This window comes from Emys orbicularis, chromosome 4 (genome assembly GCF_028017835.1).
Source record: "Emys orbicularis isolate rEmyOrb1 chromosome 4, rEmyOrb1.hap1, whole genome shotgun sequence".
Taxonomy (NCBI): domain Eukaryota; kingdom Metazoa; phylum Chordata; order Testudines; family Emydidae; genus Emys; species Emys orbicularis.
This window is the reverse complement of record NC_088686.1, coordinates 156,290,620-156,307,928: the sequence shown is the minus strand read 5'-3', so window position 1 is coordinate 156,307,928 and position 17,309 is coordinate 156,290,620. Positions and strand designations below refer to the sequence as shown.

The window sequence follows — 17,309 nt, the reverse complement described above, 5'->3', positions numbered from 1 at the left end:
CTGAGGAAGCAAATTTGCACCTGCTAAACTGGAGGTCAGTTGGAAAATCAGGTTAATAGTTACAGTTTATAAGAATCAGAAATATTTTTGGCCCTCTGGTGGGAAACAGGCTGGCTTATCAGCCCCACACTGCATAGTGCATGTACATCAGTTCCCCTGCCTGTTGGAATCTCCTCTTTTATAGCCTGCTCTTGTCTGTGGTCTCTGAGTGCCTTCTGCACTTGTGAAGCTGGGGGTGGGGTAAACAAAATTTTCCTCACAGTAAATTGTAGTGATCAAGTGTGTGGTTCATGCAAAATTAATCAGTTGGACCGAACCCCTATGATGCTGTTGGGAGAGCGATGAAGAAAAAGGTTGCCACTGTATTATAAGGAACATGGAATTAGGCAAGAATGCTGAAATCCATGATAAATAATGGTGAAGAGTCAACATCCTGTTGGTGTGGGAAAGGGTAATGCATTATACTAAGGGGTCTATCCATCTCTCTCAATTTAAATTATCCCTTATCCCCATGAACTGTTCCTCTTAGGATAATTTTGCTGTAAAAAGTCACATATGAACATTATAATGAATCAACATCCAGTGACTATGAAGCAATGAATTGTATTAATTTTATTTTGTTTTTTGTATAAGTTGTTTTGTCCTTATACGATGATGAATTTTCAACAGCATTAAAGCAGTATGCAAGGCTAGTTTGCTAGTAGAAATTAGTAACTGCTTCTAAAAGTATGCGTAGCACTCTGACCCCTGGATTAATCAACAGAAATATATTACAAGAAGAAAATAAAACCCTTCATGTTTGAAGTAACCAGCTTTAAGCTTTTCTTCCCTGCCCCAACACACGTTTTATCAAATTAATAATAATCACATCAATAACTTGCCATTCTTTAATGTTTTCCATTAGAGAAATGAACATTATTGAATTAAGCATCATAACCCACAGAGAGGTGGGTCAGATTCATTATCCCTTATTTTACAAAGGACAAACTGAGGCATAGGGAGGGATCGGGGAAGTGAAATTACCTAAAGTAACAGAGCAGGTCAGTGGCAGAGCTAGGCCAGAACCCAGGAATCACTATTCTCAGTACCTCTGGCCCACTAGCCCACATTCCCATCTCAGCACTAGGAAGAGAACCCACGTGTCCTAGTCTTTAGCCATCAAGACCATCCAGCCCCCGACAGATAGAGAAGAGAGAGTGAGGTGCTGCTCTGTGCCAGGAGCCCCTTCTTGTTAGACTTCTTTTAGAATCCGAGTTCTTTTCATTGGATTATTTGCAGCACTGGAACCCTGAGCTGCTCTACAAGTTACCGTCTAGATGGTGTATTCCACCCGTTACTTTTAGGAGCCTAATCATCAGGAAACATGGTAATGGGGGAAGTGAGTAGATGGCATAAGCAAAATGGAGCAAAGATGAGGAGACAGACCACAGGTGGGGGTGAACAGAGTGCATGGAATGGAGGGCAGAGATAGCACTACAAGTGAGCCATCAATGGCATGGGATTTGGTAATTTCTGATCATGGTACAGTGTCCCAATTATAACGGGGCCCAGAAATGAACATAACCCTTTATCTGGAATGACACTGTCCAGCTTTTCTAATAAAACAGATTTTGTTGGGCAAAATACGATTACACGGTATGGTGTATCCTACCCTTTGAGTTTAGCTGCCTGGGTCAGGGTATTGATACTTGAATTAGTAGGAGAGTTGATCTGTTTTGGGAGTGAATTAATTGGTTATTGGATGTCACCTTGGCTCTGGTGAAATGTATCTGTGGTTTGAGCATTCAAAAACCTAAGACTTGATTCTCTTACAATTAAAAAAAAAAGATTTTCATTCTGAAGTTATGAACGGTGCCTGATAGCTTCATAGATGAAATTACATATTTGTTTGAAGTTGGATTTTTTTCATGTCTGTTTTTAAATCAGAAGAATGTTCATTTTCCTGTCTGCATGTTTATTTCATAGTAAATGCTTCCTTTAGGCTCTCCAGAGCCTGTTCTTTGGTTATTTTTTGCCAGTCTGCTGGGAGATTGGCTGGTTTAGCACCATACTCCTTAGCAAACTGTTGATTGAACTCCTTAAAAACAAATTTCCAGTAATCAGAAGCAGTAATGCTGGGTTCTGGCTGAATGCGCCAGTGCGGGTAATATTGACGATAATCTTTATAAGGATGATCCTTCCAATCTGTGTCTGAATTTCTAAATTCAGTGTTGGAAACCACATCAGAAGAACATAGAGAATAGATAAGCTTTTCTGTTACCAGACTTCGGTATCTTCCTAGCCCTTGAGGACGATGTACTGATGCAAAATGCTCCTTATGATCCCCTCCTCCTGCTTCGCAGGGCACTTTACAGAACGGACACTGCTTCCCACAGCCAAACACTCGCTTGAAGATTTCATCCTGGGGCTTCAGTGGCAGATGGGAGAGCTTTGATTTAATTTCCAAATCTTTCAATTCAGCTAGTATTTGTTTCTGAAGATCAGGAAGGAAGGTTTGAATAAAAGTAGAAAATTGATCTGGATCTGCTGTGTTTTTAAACTGTATCCCCACCAAGCTATCCTTGGAAATGACTAGGTCCTTCTGCAGCACTTTACAAAAGTTGTTTAGAAAGGCTGATATTGTCATAACACTTTCATCTTTGGCTTTCTCCAGAGCATCCCTGACTTTCTTTATTATCGTGGATAGAATTTCTTCCTCCAGATCTTCCAAATCCTCAGCCTCTCTGTAGAAATCTAGTATGTGCCTCCATATCCAAGCTTTGACAAACTTTTCATAGTTGATAATGTATTTCACATAGTTGTTGAAGTTCCCATCTTCTAACAGCTTCTTCTGCACAGTGAACTGGAAAAAGCTCCGGCTGGCATATTCAATAGACTGTCCGCTGCTGAGAATGTCATCCACTATTTCCAGTCCGAGTCTTTTGCTAACATAATCCATTAAGGCCGGTTTGAGACACTGATCACAGAACTCCTTGGCTCTATTTTGTCGGGCATCTTTTTCCAAGTAATGGTCTCTAAATGTAGAGAAATACTGAGGTTTCAGCTTCTCCAGTCGTTGCTGAGGATCATTTTCCTTGAGAAAATCTTCATGCATCTTCTGAAATGCATGAGCGGCTTCCCCCAAAATGTGAAGTTTCAGATCAACTTCAAAGCAAACAGACGTCTGCAGTTTTTTCACTTCCTCCTGTTGAAGTTTCTCATTGATCAAATGCAACAATTCTCTGCAATAGGTTTCATCATAGTCTGCCTTGGAATAGACTCTCTCTTCAATGTAACTATTACATTGGGCCATCAAGGATTCAGCAAGTTTTTCTGTTTTCTGTGACTGTTTTTTTGTAAACCAACATTTCATAGCTGAGGTAAATGATAAGTCTAAGTATTCAGTTCTCATCGTGAAAGAGTTAATTCTATAATTCAGCAAGCTTCCTGCTTCTTGTATCTTCTGATTGACAGAACTCCCTCTGTTATCCAGGTCTTTTCTCAGATGGAACTCTATATCTTCATGAATTTCATGTTTCTGTAAACAAATGGGCGATAATTCTGAAAATGTTTCTTTCCACATTTTTTCAAATTCCATTTCCAATTCTTTATTTTCCAACTTACTTTCTTTTCTCCTGCATTGTTCTAAAAGCATGTCCACTTTCCCTTCAATTACTTTCATGTACTCAGCCTGGATATTGGCTATCTTGTGCTGGCCTTTTTTAATGTGAATGGCTTCCTTACATTTCTTAAATGAATAACTTTCCAGCTCAGTTTTCAGGCTCTTTGCACTTCTGATAAAATCTTCCCTGTACTTTTCTATCAGATGCAGATTTGCTGCCCCGCTTTCAAAATATTGTTTTAAAAGCTCCAGAATTCTCTGTTCTCCACACAGTAGTTTCTGTTGCATTTCATATTGTGACTTATCAGCTTCTAGTTCATCAGGAGAAAGATTCTGAATGGCAGTTTCTTTTTCAGTTATCCAGAGGTGCATTTCCTTGCGGAAATCCCATTCCCACTCAGAATACTTCACGGACAGCTGGTTATAGGCTTCAGCTATGAGGCTGTTTCTAAAGCTGAAGATGAAGTTCTCATGTTTGACAGCATTCCACAGACTCTTGACCCATTCAATAAACTGTGGAATGTCCTTGGGGGTTCTTTTAAGTGAACGGTTCTTTATGAATTCAAACAGATACCTCTTTAACTCATACACTTTTTCACTGTATCCCATATTCACTGGAGCCATGGGAGGGACTCCATGCCACAGCCCAGGGATGTACCAATTGTGTTTTTCCAGATCATACTCCATGATATCAGAAAATTTTATTTCCTTGTTTAGTTTTTCCATCTTTGCTGCAGCTTTGATCATTTCATTCAGCTGCTCCAGGAGGTGTTTCCTGTCCCTCATGTTTTGTTCATGTGCAGACACATCACTGACGTTCTGATGCACAAACTGGCAGTTTGGCTTATGCCCTATTTTTTCCATTCTGAGAAATGCATGGACCACAATTTGCAGAATATCTTTCATTTCGGTGGCGTTCTCCATGGCCATGTTAACAATGGTTATGTCACTCAATCCAATCACCAGTGTGGCCAGCTCATTGTCATGTTGATAACTATCCTCCAGCAGGGCCAGTTCCGGGGCTTTCAGGCCTTCTGTGTCTATCACCAGGATGAAGTCACAGCCCAGCTCCTGCTGAAAGTTCTCTGTGACTTTAATGAGGGACATGAAGGCTCCTCGCGTACATCGGCCACTGCTCACTGCAAACTGCAGGCCGAACATGGTGTTGAGGAGGGTGGATTTCCCAGTGCTCTGCACTCCCAGCACCGTTAGAACCAGCATTCTGGACCTTCCCCCCAGCTTGGCATGGAGCTGGGTCAGAACATCTGTCACCCACTGCAGTGGGATGTTGGAGGCATCTCCATCGATCAGCTCCATGGGAAACCCTTCCAGCATCAGGTTAGCTGCTATGCCTGGGAGACGGGTGAATTGTCTTTGTCTTTCTGCTATTTTACCTTCTTGAACTATGGAGCATTCAGCCTCATGGAACTGCCCCAACTCACGCATGAAATGCTCCACCCCTAAGGAACTGGCAGAGATTAGTTTATCCAGCATGGCTAGCGCTTGTGGGTCATCTCCTGCCATTTTACTTTTCCCTTTATATTGATCCCGTAGTTTAAAAAGATTATCTCGAGCAATGTGATCCAGGCTAAACTTCATCCATTTCAGAAAGTAATGTTTCTCCATTGAAGGCAATTGTCCTATTCCATTAATAAATTTAATCAATCCATCAGTAAGGTCACATTGATCCTGCTGTCTACGTAATTCCAACCATTTCTCTCTCAGTTGACATTTATAGTCTTCGGTGGCAGTCTCCCCTTGCCTTCTCATTCTGCACAGTTCTTTTTCCACTTTAGCCAATTCTTCCCAGAGATCCCCCTGCAGCCTCAGCATTTCCCTCTTGTACTTTGCCACATCTTTTATTTCCACAGTGATTTCTCTAGCCCACTTCCTTGCAATCTGACATTCCTTTCGGTCCTCATCTACCTGGATTCCTAGTTCACGTGCGGTCACAGCCATGGCTTCCAAATTCATTCTCTCGGGATGTGAACTCGTTATGCTTTTTATGGCAGATTTCAGTTTTTGCACAAATCCTGCATTATTTGTGGTGCTGTCTTTCTTCAGTAGCTGTGATTTGCTCAGATTCAGCACTGGAGCCAACTTATTAAGGAATTCCAATGTTTCCATGGGATTTCCATTCTTGCAATTGAGGATGAAGTAGTATTTAGTGGCTGATCCCTGCAGAGATGATAACAGTGTGTATTGCCTCTCACTGATGCTCTCAGTAACTATGAACACTGCTGAGGAGACCACTGTTAAAAAGGTAAATTGTAGCCAGTGGGACTCAATGTTTCCACGCAGATTTGTAATTGCAACGGGCTCTGGGAAAAGATCTGAATTCTCCGTCCCTCCAGGGAAATACCAGGAAATCTCGACCAGCCCATCTGCGATTTCCCGAGGGACGTTCCCAGACTCCATGTCATGATGGATGAAGAAATCGTGGTGCTGCTGAGAGGGGCTGAGAACCTCATTGAGGAGTCTGGACTTGGAGAAGCTGCAGCTCCCCAGCCGCACAAAGGAAATGGTTGGCATTGCTGTGAGCACCAGGCTCTCCTCTCTGAACCCTCTGCTCTCTGCCAGGGAGTGCGGCCTCCACTTCTTCACAATGTCCCTCATGGCCCACAGCATTAGGGTGCACCTGGGGGTGTCGAGGGCAGGTAGCAGCAGAGGGAGGGCAAACTGGCACATGGACATTTTGGACAGGATCTCCTGCTGTAGGAAACTGTCTGAGCAAAGCAGAACAGCACAGAGAACATCAAGGGGATGTAGAGAAACTCTGTTGTCAGTGTCATTAAAACTAAAAACATCTCCACTTGCAATCTGTGCCTCCTCACTGCCTCCTTCATCATCATATGCCCTATGCACAAGGCTTGTATTTCTGGGTGTCCCATTCAGAGTCATTAGTTTCCTCAGGAAATGCCAAGGTAAATCCCCTAACATCTGAGGAGTCCAGTTTTCTATACTTTCTGAGCCAATTTCCAGGACATCCCGCAGCCTGAGTTTTGTGCTTTGGTATTCCTGCAGGTTTAGCTTAGAAAGGAGTCCTTGCAAAGCTTTATTTTTCTCTGTAAAACAAAATGAAAATAGGATTCTCATGACTTTCAGAAGTTAGATATTCCCAGACAGAACATTTTTAGAGATGGAGTTAATGATGTAAAATCTTCATAATTTAAAATAAAAATTCCATTGGTGGCTAGTAATTAGGGGTTACATAAGAACATAAGAATGGCCATACTGGGTCAGACCAAAGGTCCATCTAGCCCAGTATCATGTCTACCGACAGTGGCCAATGCCAAGTGCCCCAGAGGGAGTGAACCTAACAGGTAATGATCAAGTGATCTCTCTCCTGCCATCCATCTCCACCCTCTGACAAACAGAGGCTAGGGACACCATTCCTTACCCATCCTGGCTAATAGCCATTAATGGACTTAACCTCCATGAATTTAGCCAGTTCTCTTTTAAACGCTGTTATAGTCCTAGACTTCACAACCTCCTCAGGCAAGAAGTTCCACAAATTGACTGTGCGCTGTGTGAAGAAGAACTTCCTTTTATTTGTTTTAAACCTGCGGCCCATTAATTTCATTTGGTGGCCCCTAGTTCTTGTATTATTGGAATAAGTAAATAACTTTTCCTTATCCACTTTCTCCACATCACTCATGATTTTATATACCTCTATCATATCCCCCCTTAATCTCCTCTTTTCTAGGCTGAAAAGTCCTGGCCTCTTTAATCTTTCCTCATATGGGACCCATTCCAAACCCCTAATCATTTTAGTTGCCCTTCTCTGAACCTTTTCTAGGGCCAGTATATCTTTTTTGAGATGAGGAAACCACATCTGTACACAGTATTCAAGATGTGTGCGTACCATTGATTTATATAGGGGCAATAATATATTCTCCGTCTTATTCTCTATCCCCTTTTTAATGATTCCTAACATCCTGTTTGCTTTTTCGACCGCCTCTGCACACTGCATGGACGTCTTCAGAGAACTATCCACGATGACTCCAAGTTCTTTTTCCTGATTCGTTGTAGCTAAATTAGCCCCCATCATATTGTTTGTATAGTTGGGGTTATTTTTTCCAATGTGCATTATTTTACATTTATCCACATTACATTTCATTTGCCATTTTGTTGCCCAATCACTTAGTTTTGTGAGATCTTTTTGAAGTTCTTCACAGTCTGCTTTGGTCTTAACTATCTTGAGCAGTTTAGTATCATCTGCAAACTTTGCCACCTCACTGTTTACCCCTTTCTCCAGATCATTTATGAATAAATTGAATAGGATTGGTCCTAGGACTGACCCTTGGGGAACACCACTAGTTACTCCTCTCCATTCTGAGAATTTACCATTAATTCCTACCCTTTGTTCCCTGTCTTTTAACCAGTTCTCAATCCATGAAAGGATCTTCCCTTTTATCCCATGGCAGCTTAATTTACATAAGAGCCTTTGGTGAGGGACCTTGTCAAAGGCTTTCTGGAAATCTAAGTACACTGTGTCCACTGGATCCCCCTTGTCCACATGTTTGTTGACCCCTTCAAAGAACTCTAATAGATCAGTAAGACACAATTTCCCTTTACAGAAACCATGTTGACTTTTGCCCAATAATTTATGTTCTTCTATGTACCTGACAATTTTATTCTTTACTATTGTTTCAACTAATTTGCCCGGTACTGATGTTAGACTTACCGGTCTGTAATTGCCAGGATCACCTCTAGAGACCTTTTTAAATATTGGCGTTACATTAGCTATCTTCCAGTCATTGGGTACAGAAGCTGATTTAAAGGACAGGTTACAAACCATAGTTAACAGTTCCGCAACTTCACATTTGAGTTCTTTCAGAATTCTTGGGTGAATGCCATCTGGTCCTGGTGACTTGTTAATGTTTAGTTTATCAATTAATTCCAAAACCTCCTCTCGTGACACTTCAGTCTGTGACAGTTCCTCAGATTTGTCACCTACAAAAGCCGACACAGGTTTGGGAATCTCCCTAACATCCTCAGCCATGAAGACTGAAGCAAAAAATCCATTTAGTTTCTCCACAATGACTTTATCGTCTTTAAGTGCTCCTTTTGTACCTCGATTATCCAGGGGCCCCACTCGTTGTTTAGCAGGCTTCCTGCTTCTGATGTACTTAAGAAAAGCCAAAGAGGAGTTTGAAGAACAGCTAGCCAAAAACTCAAAAGGTAATAACAAAATGTTTTTTATTACATTTTTACACTTAATTTGGCAGTGTTTATGCTCCTTTCTATTTTCCTCACTAGGATTTGACTTCCACTTTTTAAAAGATGCCTTTTTATCTCCCACTGCTTCTTTTACATGGTTGTTGAGCCACGATGGCTCTTTTTTAGTTCTTTTACTGTGTTTCTTAATTTGGGGTATACATTTCAGTTGGGCCTCTATTATGATGTCTTTAAAAAGCACCCATGCAGCTTGCAGGGATTTCACTTTAGTCACTGTACCTTTTAATTTCTGTCTAACTAACCCCCTCATTTTTGCATAGTTCCCCCTTTTGAAATTAAAGGCCACAGTGTTGGGCTGTTGAGGAGTTCTTCCTACCACAGGAATGTTAAATGTTATTATATTATGGTCACTATTTCCAAGCGGTCCTGTTATAGTTACCTCTTGGACCAGCTCCTGCACTCCACTCAGGACTAAATCGAGAGTTGCCTTTAATGAAGTTAAAGCTAATAAACTAATCTCCCTCTTCTATTTCTTTAACTAACCACAGGGGTTCTCAACCTTTTTCTTTATGAGGCCCCGCTCAACATGCTATTAAAACACCATGTCCCACCTGTCCCACAATAACTGGTTTTCTGCGTATAAAAGCTGGGGGCGGCATTCAGGGTAGCAAGCAGGGCAGTTGCCTGGGGCCCCACATCACGGGGTCCCCCACAAAGTTACATTGCTCAGGCTCCAGCTTCAGCCCTGGGTGGCAGGGCTCAGGGCTCCGGGCTTCAGCCACATGCAGTGGGAATTCAGGTTTCTGCCCTGGATCCCAGCGAGTCTAGTGCTGGCCCTGCTTGGAGGCCCCCCCCGAAACCTGCTCAAGGCCCCCTAGGGGGCCACAGACTCCTGGTTAGAACCACTGCTTTACAGTATATACTTTTCTTTTCTCCCTTCTCTCCCGCAGCCATATGAGGGAACCGTGGGGAAGGGGAGGAAGGAGAGTCTGGCAGTGCTCCCACCTTCTTTATAGCAGTACCTTAGAGCGCAGTCTCTGCAGAGAGGTTCTAGTGGGGCTGGTTGCCCTCAGCCCTTATGGGTACATGTAGACTGGAGCTGGAGGTGTAATTTCAAGCTTGAGTAGACATAGGCACGCTAGCTTTGTTTGAGTTAGTGTGCTAAAAATACAAGTGTAGCCACAGTGGCAGGGGTCGTGGGATGCCTGAGTACAATCCCATCTGAGATCCTAGGTAGGTACTCAGGCAGCTAGCCCACACCACCTCAGCTAGCGTCTACCTTTAGTGTGCGCGCTTGATCAAAGCTAGCGTGGGTATGTCTGCCGAAGCTGGACATTACACTTTGAGCTCCAGTGTAGTCAGGCCCTAAAAGAGCTCCTCTCTCCATTGAAAGTATAGAGTGGTGCTGAGGTCAGAACATGCATACGGGCTGCCTTTTCAATCCTCTTGGCACAGAATCAGAGTAATCCTAGAAAGTGAGTTGCAAAGCTCCATCCCCACCTCAGGACCAGCATGTGGTGCCCAAATTGGAGGAGGACGAGGTAGAGTGAATGAGTTATTGCATAAGGTGTCACTTTCCTGGTACGGACCTGTGACCAGGAAGCAGTAGGCCCATGACACAGTGAAGTGAGTGAGCAGTGAAAAGAGTGGCAGGGAGGCCTGTGACAGGGAGGTGGGGAGCAGGGCACCGGGATTTCTCAGCTCTTTATTTTTCCCAGGTGGGAGTAGGGCATGAGAAAGCAGAGTGGTAACTGTCTGCTCATTTTCACTAGGAGCAGAGGAATGATAGGAGTTGCAGCATTAGAAGCTACTGAGAGGAGAGGAATGTATTTATTGAAGGAGAGGAAAAGCCCCAAATTGATTAGTTGGTTAGTTGATTTTATTGGGACATCAATCCAATCAGGAAGCGAATGTGGGGACAGGGGTGCAAGGAGAAGGGGTAAAATTGTAGAGAGGTTCTCACATTGTTAACTGGGTTTTCTCTCAAGGCAGATGGGTGACCTGTGAGGCCAGAAATTAACTTGATTTTTTATCTGGTTTTTTTTTAGCGAAGGTGTCACATGGCATTGTATTTTATTGTTGGATTCTGTTTTTTGGTTTGCTGGTCTTTGCACTTACTGTTACTCCTTGGTAGGTCTGAAACTTCAGAGTCAGGTTAAGATGCAATTAGTCAGAGGAGTGTCAGTGGGGAGCCTCAGATCTGTAAGTATGCAGGGGATTTGTGGTCTGCTGTGGCAGAGAGTCCTTAATTGTATGGAGTTGGAATGGCCATCAGAGATAGACAGTGGGGGGCTAAATCATAGAATCGTAGAAGATATGGGTTGGAGGAGACCTCAGGAGGTCATCTAGTCCAACCTCCTGCTCAAAGCAGGACCAACCCCAATAGATGTATATATGTGTGTGGTATGGTAATTCACTGTTTAATGTGTGTTATCCACAAAGGGACCTAGGCGTTGCAACACTCAGCATTGCAACACATAATTTTTAGGTGCCCTGCTGCCCACTGGACTGCTCAGCCCCGAGCTAGGATCCCAGGCTCCCTTTATAATGCATGGGGAGCGTAGACACCTAGAAATGAGATTCACAGAACCAGCATGCTGAGCAGGGAGCCAAAATGAAATGCCGTTGAAAAGGATGGGGCCTAAGCCCTGCCCCTCAAAGGTAATTAGATACTTAACTCTGGGCCAGAGAGAGACGCTTGTATCTGCTCAGGATTCTCAGCTGTAAACCCCTGGACTCAGGAAGCCCAAAGCCAGGGACTGTCAGCCTGCCGCCCGGAGTGGAGTGGAGCAGAGGGGACGGAGTCCCTGCTTGCCGCTCAGCTGCTCTGCAGCAGAGGAAGGGTGCGGGGCTAGGACCAGGGAGAAGGTAGGTACTCGCTCTATGTGGGTAGCGGTGTGGGGGGGGGATCCTGTTTACCCCCTCCCCAGCTCTGCTGTGCTCACAATTTATCCCTGGCCCTCCCTTGCTCCAGGGACCAACCCTAACTCCCACCCCCTGTGCTTTTGCCCCCGGCCCCTGCCTTGCTCCAGCTGGGGACCAATCCTCCCCCCCATGCCCTCCTGTGCCCTTGCCCCTCGCCCAGAGGCAGATTTACCATAAAACACAGGGTGCCCTGGGATGGGACCCCTCAATGACAGGGGGCCCAGGGCTGGGCCCCCTAAGGGCAGAAGCTTGGTCCTGCCAGCTCCTGGGGCTCCTGCTGCAGGCTCCGCCCACCCCCACTGGCAGCTGAGCTCCCCCTCCCAGAGCGCGCCATGTCCCCACTCCTCCCCCACCCTCCCAGCACTTTTCCCGCCGCCAAACAGCTGTTTGCTGGCACTCAGGATGCTCCAAGAGGGAGGGGGAGGAGCGGGGCTGCAGCACATTCGGGGGGCGGGGACTTGGGGAAGGGGTGGGATGGGGTCAGGGCAGAGGTGGAGCAGGGGTGGGGAAGGGCCCTTGGGAAAGGGGTGGAAAGGGGCCCCCGCGCTCCCCCTACATATACCCCCCCAGCCCCACAACGCGAGCCCCGACTTATGCACCCCCTTCACACACACCCAGCCCCCTGCCCTCCCTGACACCTGCACCCCCTCACACACACCCAGCCCTGATTCCTGCTCCCCACCCCACATTCCCACCTCCACCCTGAGCACCAAACAGGAGCTGCCCCACATAAGCGCTCCACACCCCAACCCCCTGCCCCAGCTCTGAGCCCCCTCCCACATCCTAACTCCTGGCCAGACCCTGCACTCCAACCCCCAGCCTGCTCCTGCACCCTATCTCCCTTCCAGACCCTGCACCCTCAGCCCTGAGCCCCCTCCCACATCCTAACTCCTGGCCAGACCCTGCACCCCAACGTTTTTTTACATTTTTTTAATAAGCGCTCTTATCCAAAGCACTTTACAATAGTTATCTAACTTTACAAAGAGTATCTGGAAAGATCATTAAGTGATCTGCTGAGACCCTCAGCAATTTTCAAGTGGTCTGTGGAAAAATAAGTTAGACTACAAAACCAATCAAGGTACCTCACTTTATTTTCATTTTCTTCCTATTTCTTATAGGAGGACAATGAAGAACAAAAGAATGAACAACGGGGGCGGAGGGGAGATAAGCGAGAATGTTCTTTTTCTTGGCTGGGTCCCAAGGGGGGCTGAGCACAGGGCCCCACTAACTCTAAATCCACCACTGTCCTGCCATATGAAAAAGCTATATAAGATGGGGAGTGACATCATAAGGGTTCTTCACGCCTCACCCAAAAAGAGTCCTGGAAACACCCAAGGAACAAAGACTGACCTGGGGGAAGTGCAGGACCCAGGCTAAAGGGTTTTCTAGCCTGTGAAGGAAAAACCTGAGGGTTCCAAGATGTAACGCAAGTGCAGCTTGCCCCTTAAGAATCTGCGGCCTGCTTATATCATTTAGTTTGTGTGTTTAGTTTATTTGCTAGGTAATCTGCTTTGATCTGTTTGCTATCCCTTATAATCACTTAAAATCTATCTTTTGTGGTTAATAAACTTGTTTTTGCTTTATCTAAACCAGTGAGTTGGAGTGAAGTGTATGGGAATCTTAGCTCATCAGGGGCAAAAGGCTTTTGCGTATTCCTCTCCACATTGAGGGAAGGGGTGAATTTTATGAGCTTACGCTGTACAGTTCCCTGTGCAGCGCAAGACAGTAAAATTTTGGGTTTATACTCCAGAGGGGGTGCATGCCTGAGGAGTTGGGAGTTGCCCTAATTGTAGCCTTCCTATACAAGGGCTGGTCAGAGAGCCTGAATGTAACTACACCTGGATGTGTCCCTACCTGTATGTATGCTGGGGAAAGTGCAGGCTGGAGGGCTTTGCAGCTGGTCACAGGAATATAGTGTGAGAGGAAGCCCAGTGTGGTGGGTCAGGGGGGCTCAATGGTACCCCAGTTCCAGGTGGCACCCTGGGAGGGGTAAGCTGTCACAATGGGTTGGACCTGCCCTCAAAGGGCCAGCATTATCTGGCACACAATTGTAGTAACATATTAAGGAGGAGATAGTACCTTCAGCACTTTCTTTTTCTGAGAACATAGTGCCTCCTAAATTCTCGGGTTCATTCTCCATACTTGAAGATCCTAGAAAGGAAACCACATTTAAAACCTTCTCAGATCCTTAAAGACTTTTTTGATGTTCCTGTATTCTTAATAGTTATATACTCTCCTTTCAAAATGATGAAGATGCCCCAAGAAGCTTTTTCTACAGTAAAAATAAAGCCAATGAAAATTCAAACACTGTGCAGGAAATGCTAACCACAGGGAACAGGAAGTCAAAATATGGTTTGTTGTTATGTATTGTAGATGGAACGTTCTAATTCTGTAGAGAGGTTCCAGAATTATTCATTGGGTTTTCTTTCAAGAAAGATAGGTGACCTGTGAGGCCAGAAATTAACTTGATTTCTACCTTTTTCTTTTGTGAAGGTGTCACAAGGTATTACATTTTAATTGTGGATTTTGATTTTTTAATTTTGGTCTTTGCACTCGTAGTTACTCTTTATTAGGCCTGGTAAGTTAAGTTAAGTGCAGTTCGAAGAAAGTCTCAGATCTGTAACCATGCAAGAGATTTACATTCAGGCCCAATTCAGACATAGGGTCCTTAATTGGATCTCTCTGAAGGCTGTTCCAACCGTGAGCAGACTATATAAGGAGGGAGTGACTAGAGACCTGAGCACTCTGCAGCAGATATTACAGTTCTGTGTAATATCCCTAGTGAATCTTACTCACTCCACTCTGCACTCCCTGAGCCAGTCTCACTAATCAGAGGTGGAGAGCTCCAGTCAAATGAGTCTGTAGATGGCCCAGGAAGTGCTTGTAACTGCCCTGAGAATAGCCATATGGAAAGCTCTACCAAGGAACAGAGTGTGGGGGAAAACAAGCTACTCATGTCTTATTTCCACAGCCCATCCTCTCATCCTGCCCCTTTTCCCCATCCATTGGTGAGTGCTGCTGCTCCCTTCTCCCTCCACCATTCCCCTGGTGGCTCACCTTCTGTCCCCTCTTCCAGTTCTTCTCTGGTGTCTCCCTTAGAGTCCTGAAAAATAACTAGGAGAAACAGGATTACATTTAAGGAAAGAAAAGATTAGGCTCAATATCCAGAAAAACTTCCTGACAGTGAGACCTATGAAGCCATGGAATCATCTTCCTAGGGGGAAGGTTGGGAGCCCCATCACCTGGGCCATAGAAAATTAGGACTGGATAAACACTTGGCGGATAGACAGTATGCAAAAATCCTAGGCTTTTGCAAGTCTCCCTGCCAGAAAAATCCCCACCTGTTCCTGGCTGTTTTGGGGCTTAGTGATGCTTTCATTTTGTTTCTCTGTTTGAAATGTTGCTAGATGCTAACCTCATCTTTGTAACAAACCAATTGGCTGCTGGTTAAATCTTCCCTTGGGCCTTGTCTCTACTAGGAAAATTAAAAACATAGATCAGCACCAATACAGGGCAACTGGTTTTAACAACAGCGAGGGATGTTTTTTCAGTTCGCAGTCTGGTAGCGGGCAGTGTGTTGTGAGAGAAGCAGAGCCTTTGATGAAAGCTGAGCCCTGATTAGGGGGTGAGGCATCCCTGATTAGGGAGCATAGAAAGGAAGCCATGCAACCAGCCAGTGACATACGAGCAGCAACACAGAAGCCAGAAAACAGAGAAGACAACAGGGAAGTTTGAGCGGTAGTTTGCAGGAAGGTGTGTGTGGCTCTTTGTGTGTGTTGTTGTTGTTTTGACAGGTGCTTACAGAAGCAGCCATGGTAGTGACCCAAAGAGTGGAAGAGACAATGAAGATGAGTGATGTGGAAGCTGCGGGATGTATATCATTCTGAAGAGGGTACCTGAAAGCTGCTTCTTTTTTATGCCTGCTAGATTTGATGGAAGAGCTGATCCGAGGTTTGGAGATGCTGTTAGAAGCCATGGCTGAGTTTCAAAGAGGATTTGAGCAGATGATGGAAAGAAGGCGAGAGGAAACTGAAGAGAAAACTCAAGACTTGATGCAAGCTAAACTGAAGAACTGTGAGGGTAGGCTGCTGGATGAGGAGAGTGGCCAGTGGAAGCATGTGACTATGAAAACAAGGCAGAGGAAAAGACTGACTAGTGAACAAGAAATAGAGCTGTGGAACAGGTTTGCTGAGCTGGATATAGGGGAGCGTCAGGCAGTAACAGAAGATGGTTGGGCAAGGAGAAAGAGAAGAGTAGCTACTCACCCACAAGAAGAGGAGAAGAGTCAATGGAGGAAGCCAGAGTTCAGAGCACCAGGAGGAAAGAAGATGACTTGCCAAAGATTGCAAGTGAGAACAGAAGGCAGGGAGACTTGCAGCCAGAGGGAACACAAGGGGAAAGGCTGGAGAATTGAACCAACACCAGGAAGAGGCAGGTCTATATGACTGGGAACTTCCTACTAAGAAGAATAGACAGGCCTGTCACCGGAGTTGATCCAGAGAACAGAAGGCTGTGCTGTCTGACGGGAGCTAAGATATGGGATGTGGACCCGAGGCTGACGTGGATCCTAATCGGAACAGGAAAGAATCCATAAAAACATAAGAACTTAAGAACGGCCATACTGGGTCAGACCAAAGGTCCATCTAGCCCAGTGCCCTGCCTTCCGACAGCGGCCAGTGCCAGGTGCCCCAGAGGGAATGAACAAAACAGGTCATCATCAAGTGATCCATCCCCTGTCGCCCATTCCCAGCTTCTGGCAAACAGACGCTAGGGACACCATCCCTGCCCAACCTGGCTAATAGCCATTGATGGACCTATCCTCCATGAATTTGTCTAGTTCTTTTTTGAACCCTGTTATGGTCTTGGCCTTCACAACATCCTCTGGAAAGCAGTTCCACAGGTTGACTGTGCATTGTGTGAAGAAATACTTCCTTTTGTTTGTTTTAAACCTACTGCCTATTAATTTCATTTGGTGACCCCTAGTTCTTGTGTTATGAGAAGTAGTAAAGAACACTTCCTTGTCTACTTTTTCTACACCAGTCATGATTTTATAGCCCTCAATCATATCTCCCCTTAGCCATCTCTTTTCCAAGCTGAAAAGTCCCAGTCTTATTAATCTCTCCTCATAAAGATTATGGCTATTACCTCTTTTTTGTTGTTGTTGTTTTTTAAAAATAAAACAGAAAGGGATTTGACTTACCATGGCCAGAAGGTTGTAAATCCTGATTGATGCCAGGAAAGAGGATTTCTAAACACTCCAGAAATTGCTGGCAGGTTGACTCCCCTTTTTTCTGTATGTGAATTAACAACTTCCTGATTTTGATCACTATGTCCTCTTTTTGATAGAAGCTGTTGTACTCCTCCTCTGTGATGATGGACTGGGCAAGTAACTCATCCAAGATGTTATCAGGGTCTCTTTGAATAATTTGTATCAGCTCTTTGCGTTTGGTGCATAGAATCCTGTATTTGTCACCAGTGGCCATTATCACTGAATCACAGGATCCGCAGTGATTTGCTTTTAAAAGACAGAAGACACAGGATTTGTGAAGCTGCTAGAGGCAGCTTCAGTTTAGCGAGTAACACTCTAGGAAAGTGCCTTGTC

General features: G+C 44.8%; 2 protein-coding genes and 1 pseudogene across 2 annotated transcripts in view; 2 read left to right on the top strand and 1 right to left on the bottom strand.

Annotated features, from left to right (window-relative positions):
- Positions 1-17,309, top strand: part of LOC135877972 (up-regulator of cell proliferation-like) — a 778,396-nt pseudogene that overhangs the window by 489,657 nt on the left and 271,430 nt on the right.
- LOC135877426 (olfactory receptor-like protein COR8) overlaps positions 1-17,309 on the top strand; it is a 99,570-nt gene that overhangs the window by 22,235 nt on the left and 60,026 nt on the right. The gene's annotated exons all lie outside the window — the stretch shown is intronic.
- LOC135877103 (interferon-induced very large GTPase 1-like) lies at positions 1,955-17,190 on the bottom strand. Its single transcript, XM_065402452.1, has 4 exons — positions 16,908-17,190; positions 14,765-14,821; positions 13,787-13,858; positions 1,955-6,666 (listed from the first exon to the last, which is right to left on the bottom strand). Exons 1-4 carry the CDS (start codon positions 17,188-17,190, stop codon positions 1,955-1,957), a joined length of 5,124 nt encoding a protein of 1,707 aa, XP_065258524.1.

Excerpts from the sequence above, each read along its gene's own strand:
- LOC135877103 (XM_065402452.1), bottom strand. The coding sequence starts at position 17,190 with ATGGCCACTGGTGACAAATACAGGATTCTATGCACCAAACGCAAAGAG. Across the intron at positions 14,822-16,907 it reads TTTACAACCTTCTGGCCATG|TTATTTTTCAGGACTCTAAG; the intron begins GTAAGTCAAATC and ends TGTTTCTCCTAG. Across the intron at positions 6,667-13,786 it reads AGAAAAAGAAAGTGCTGAAG|AGAAAAATAAAGCTTTGCAA; the intron begins GTACTATCTCCT and ends TTTGTTTTACAG.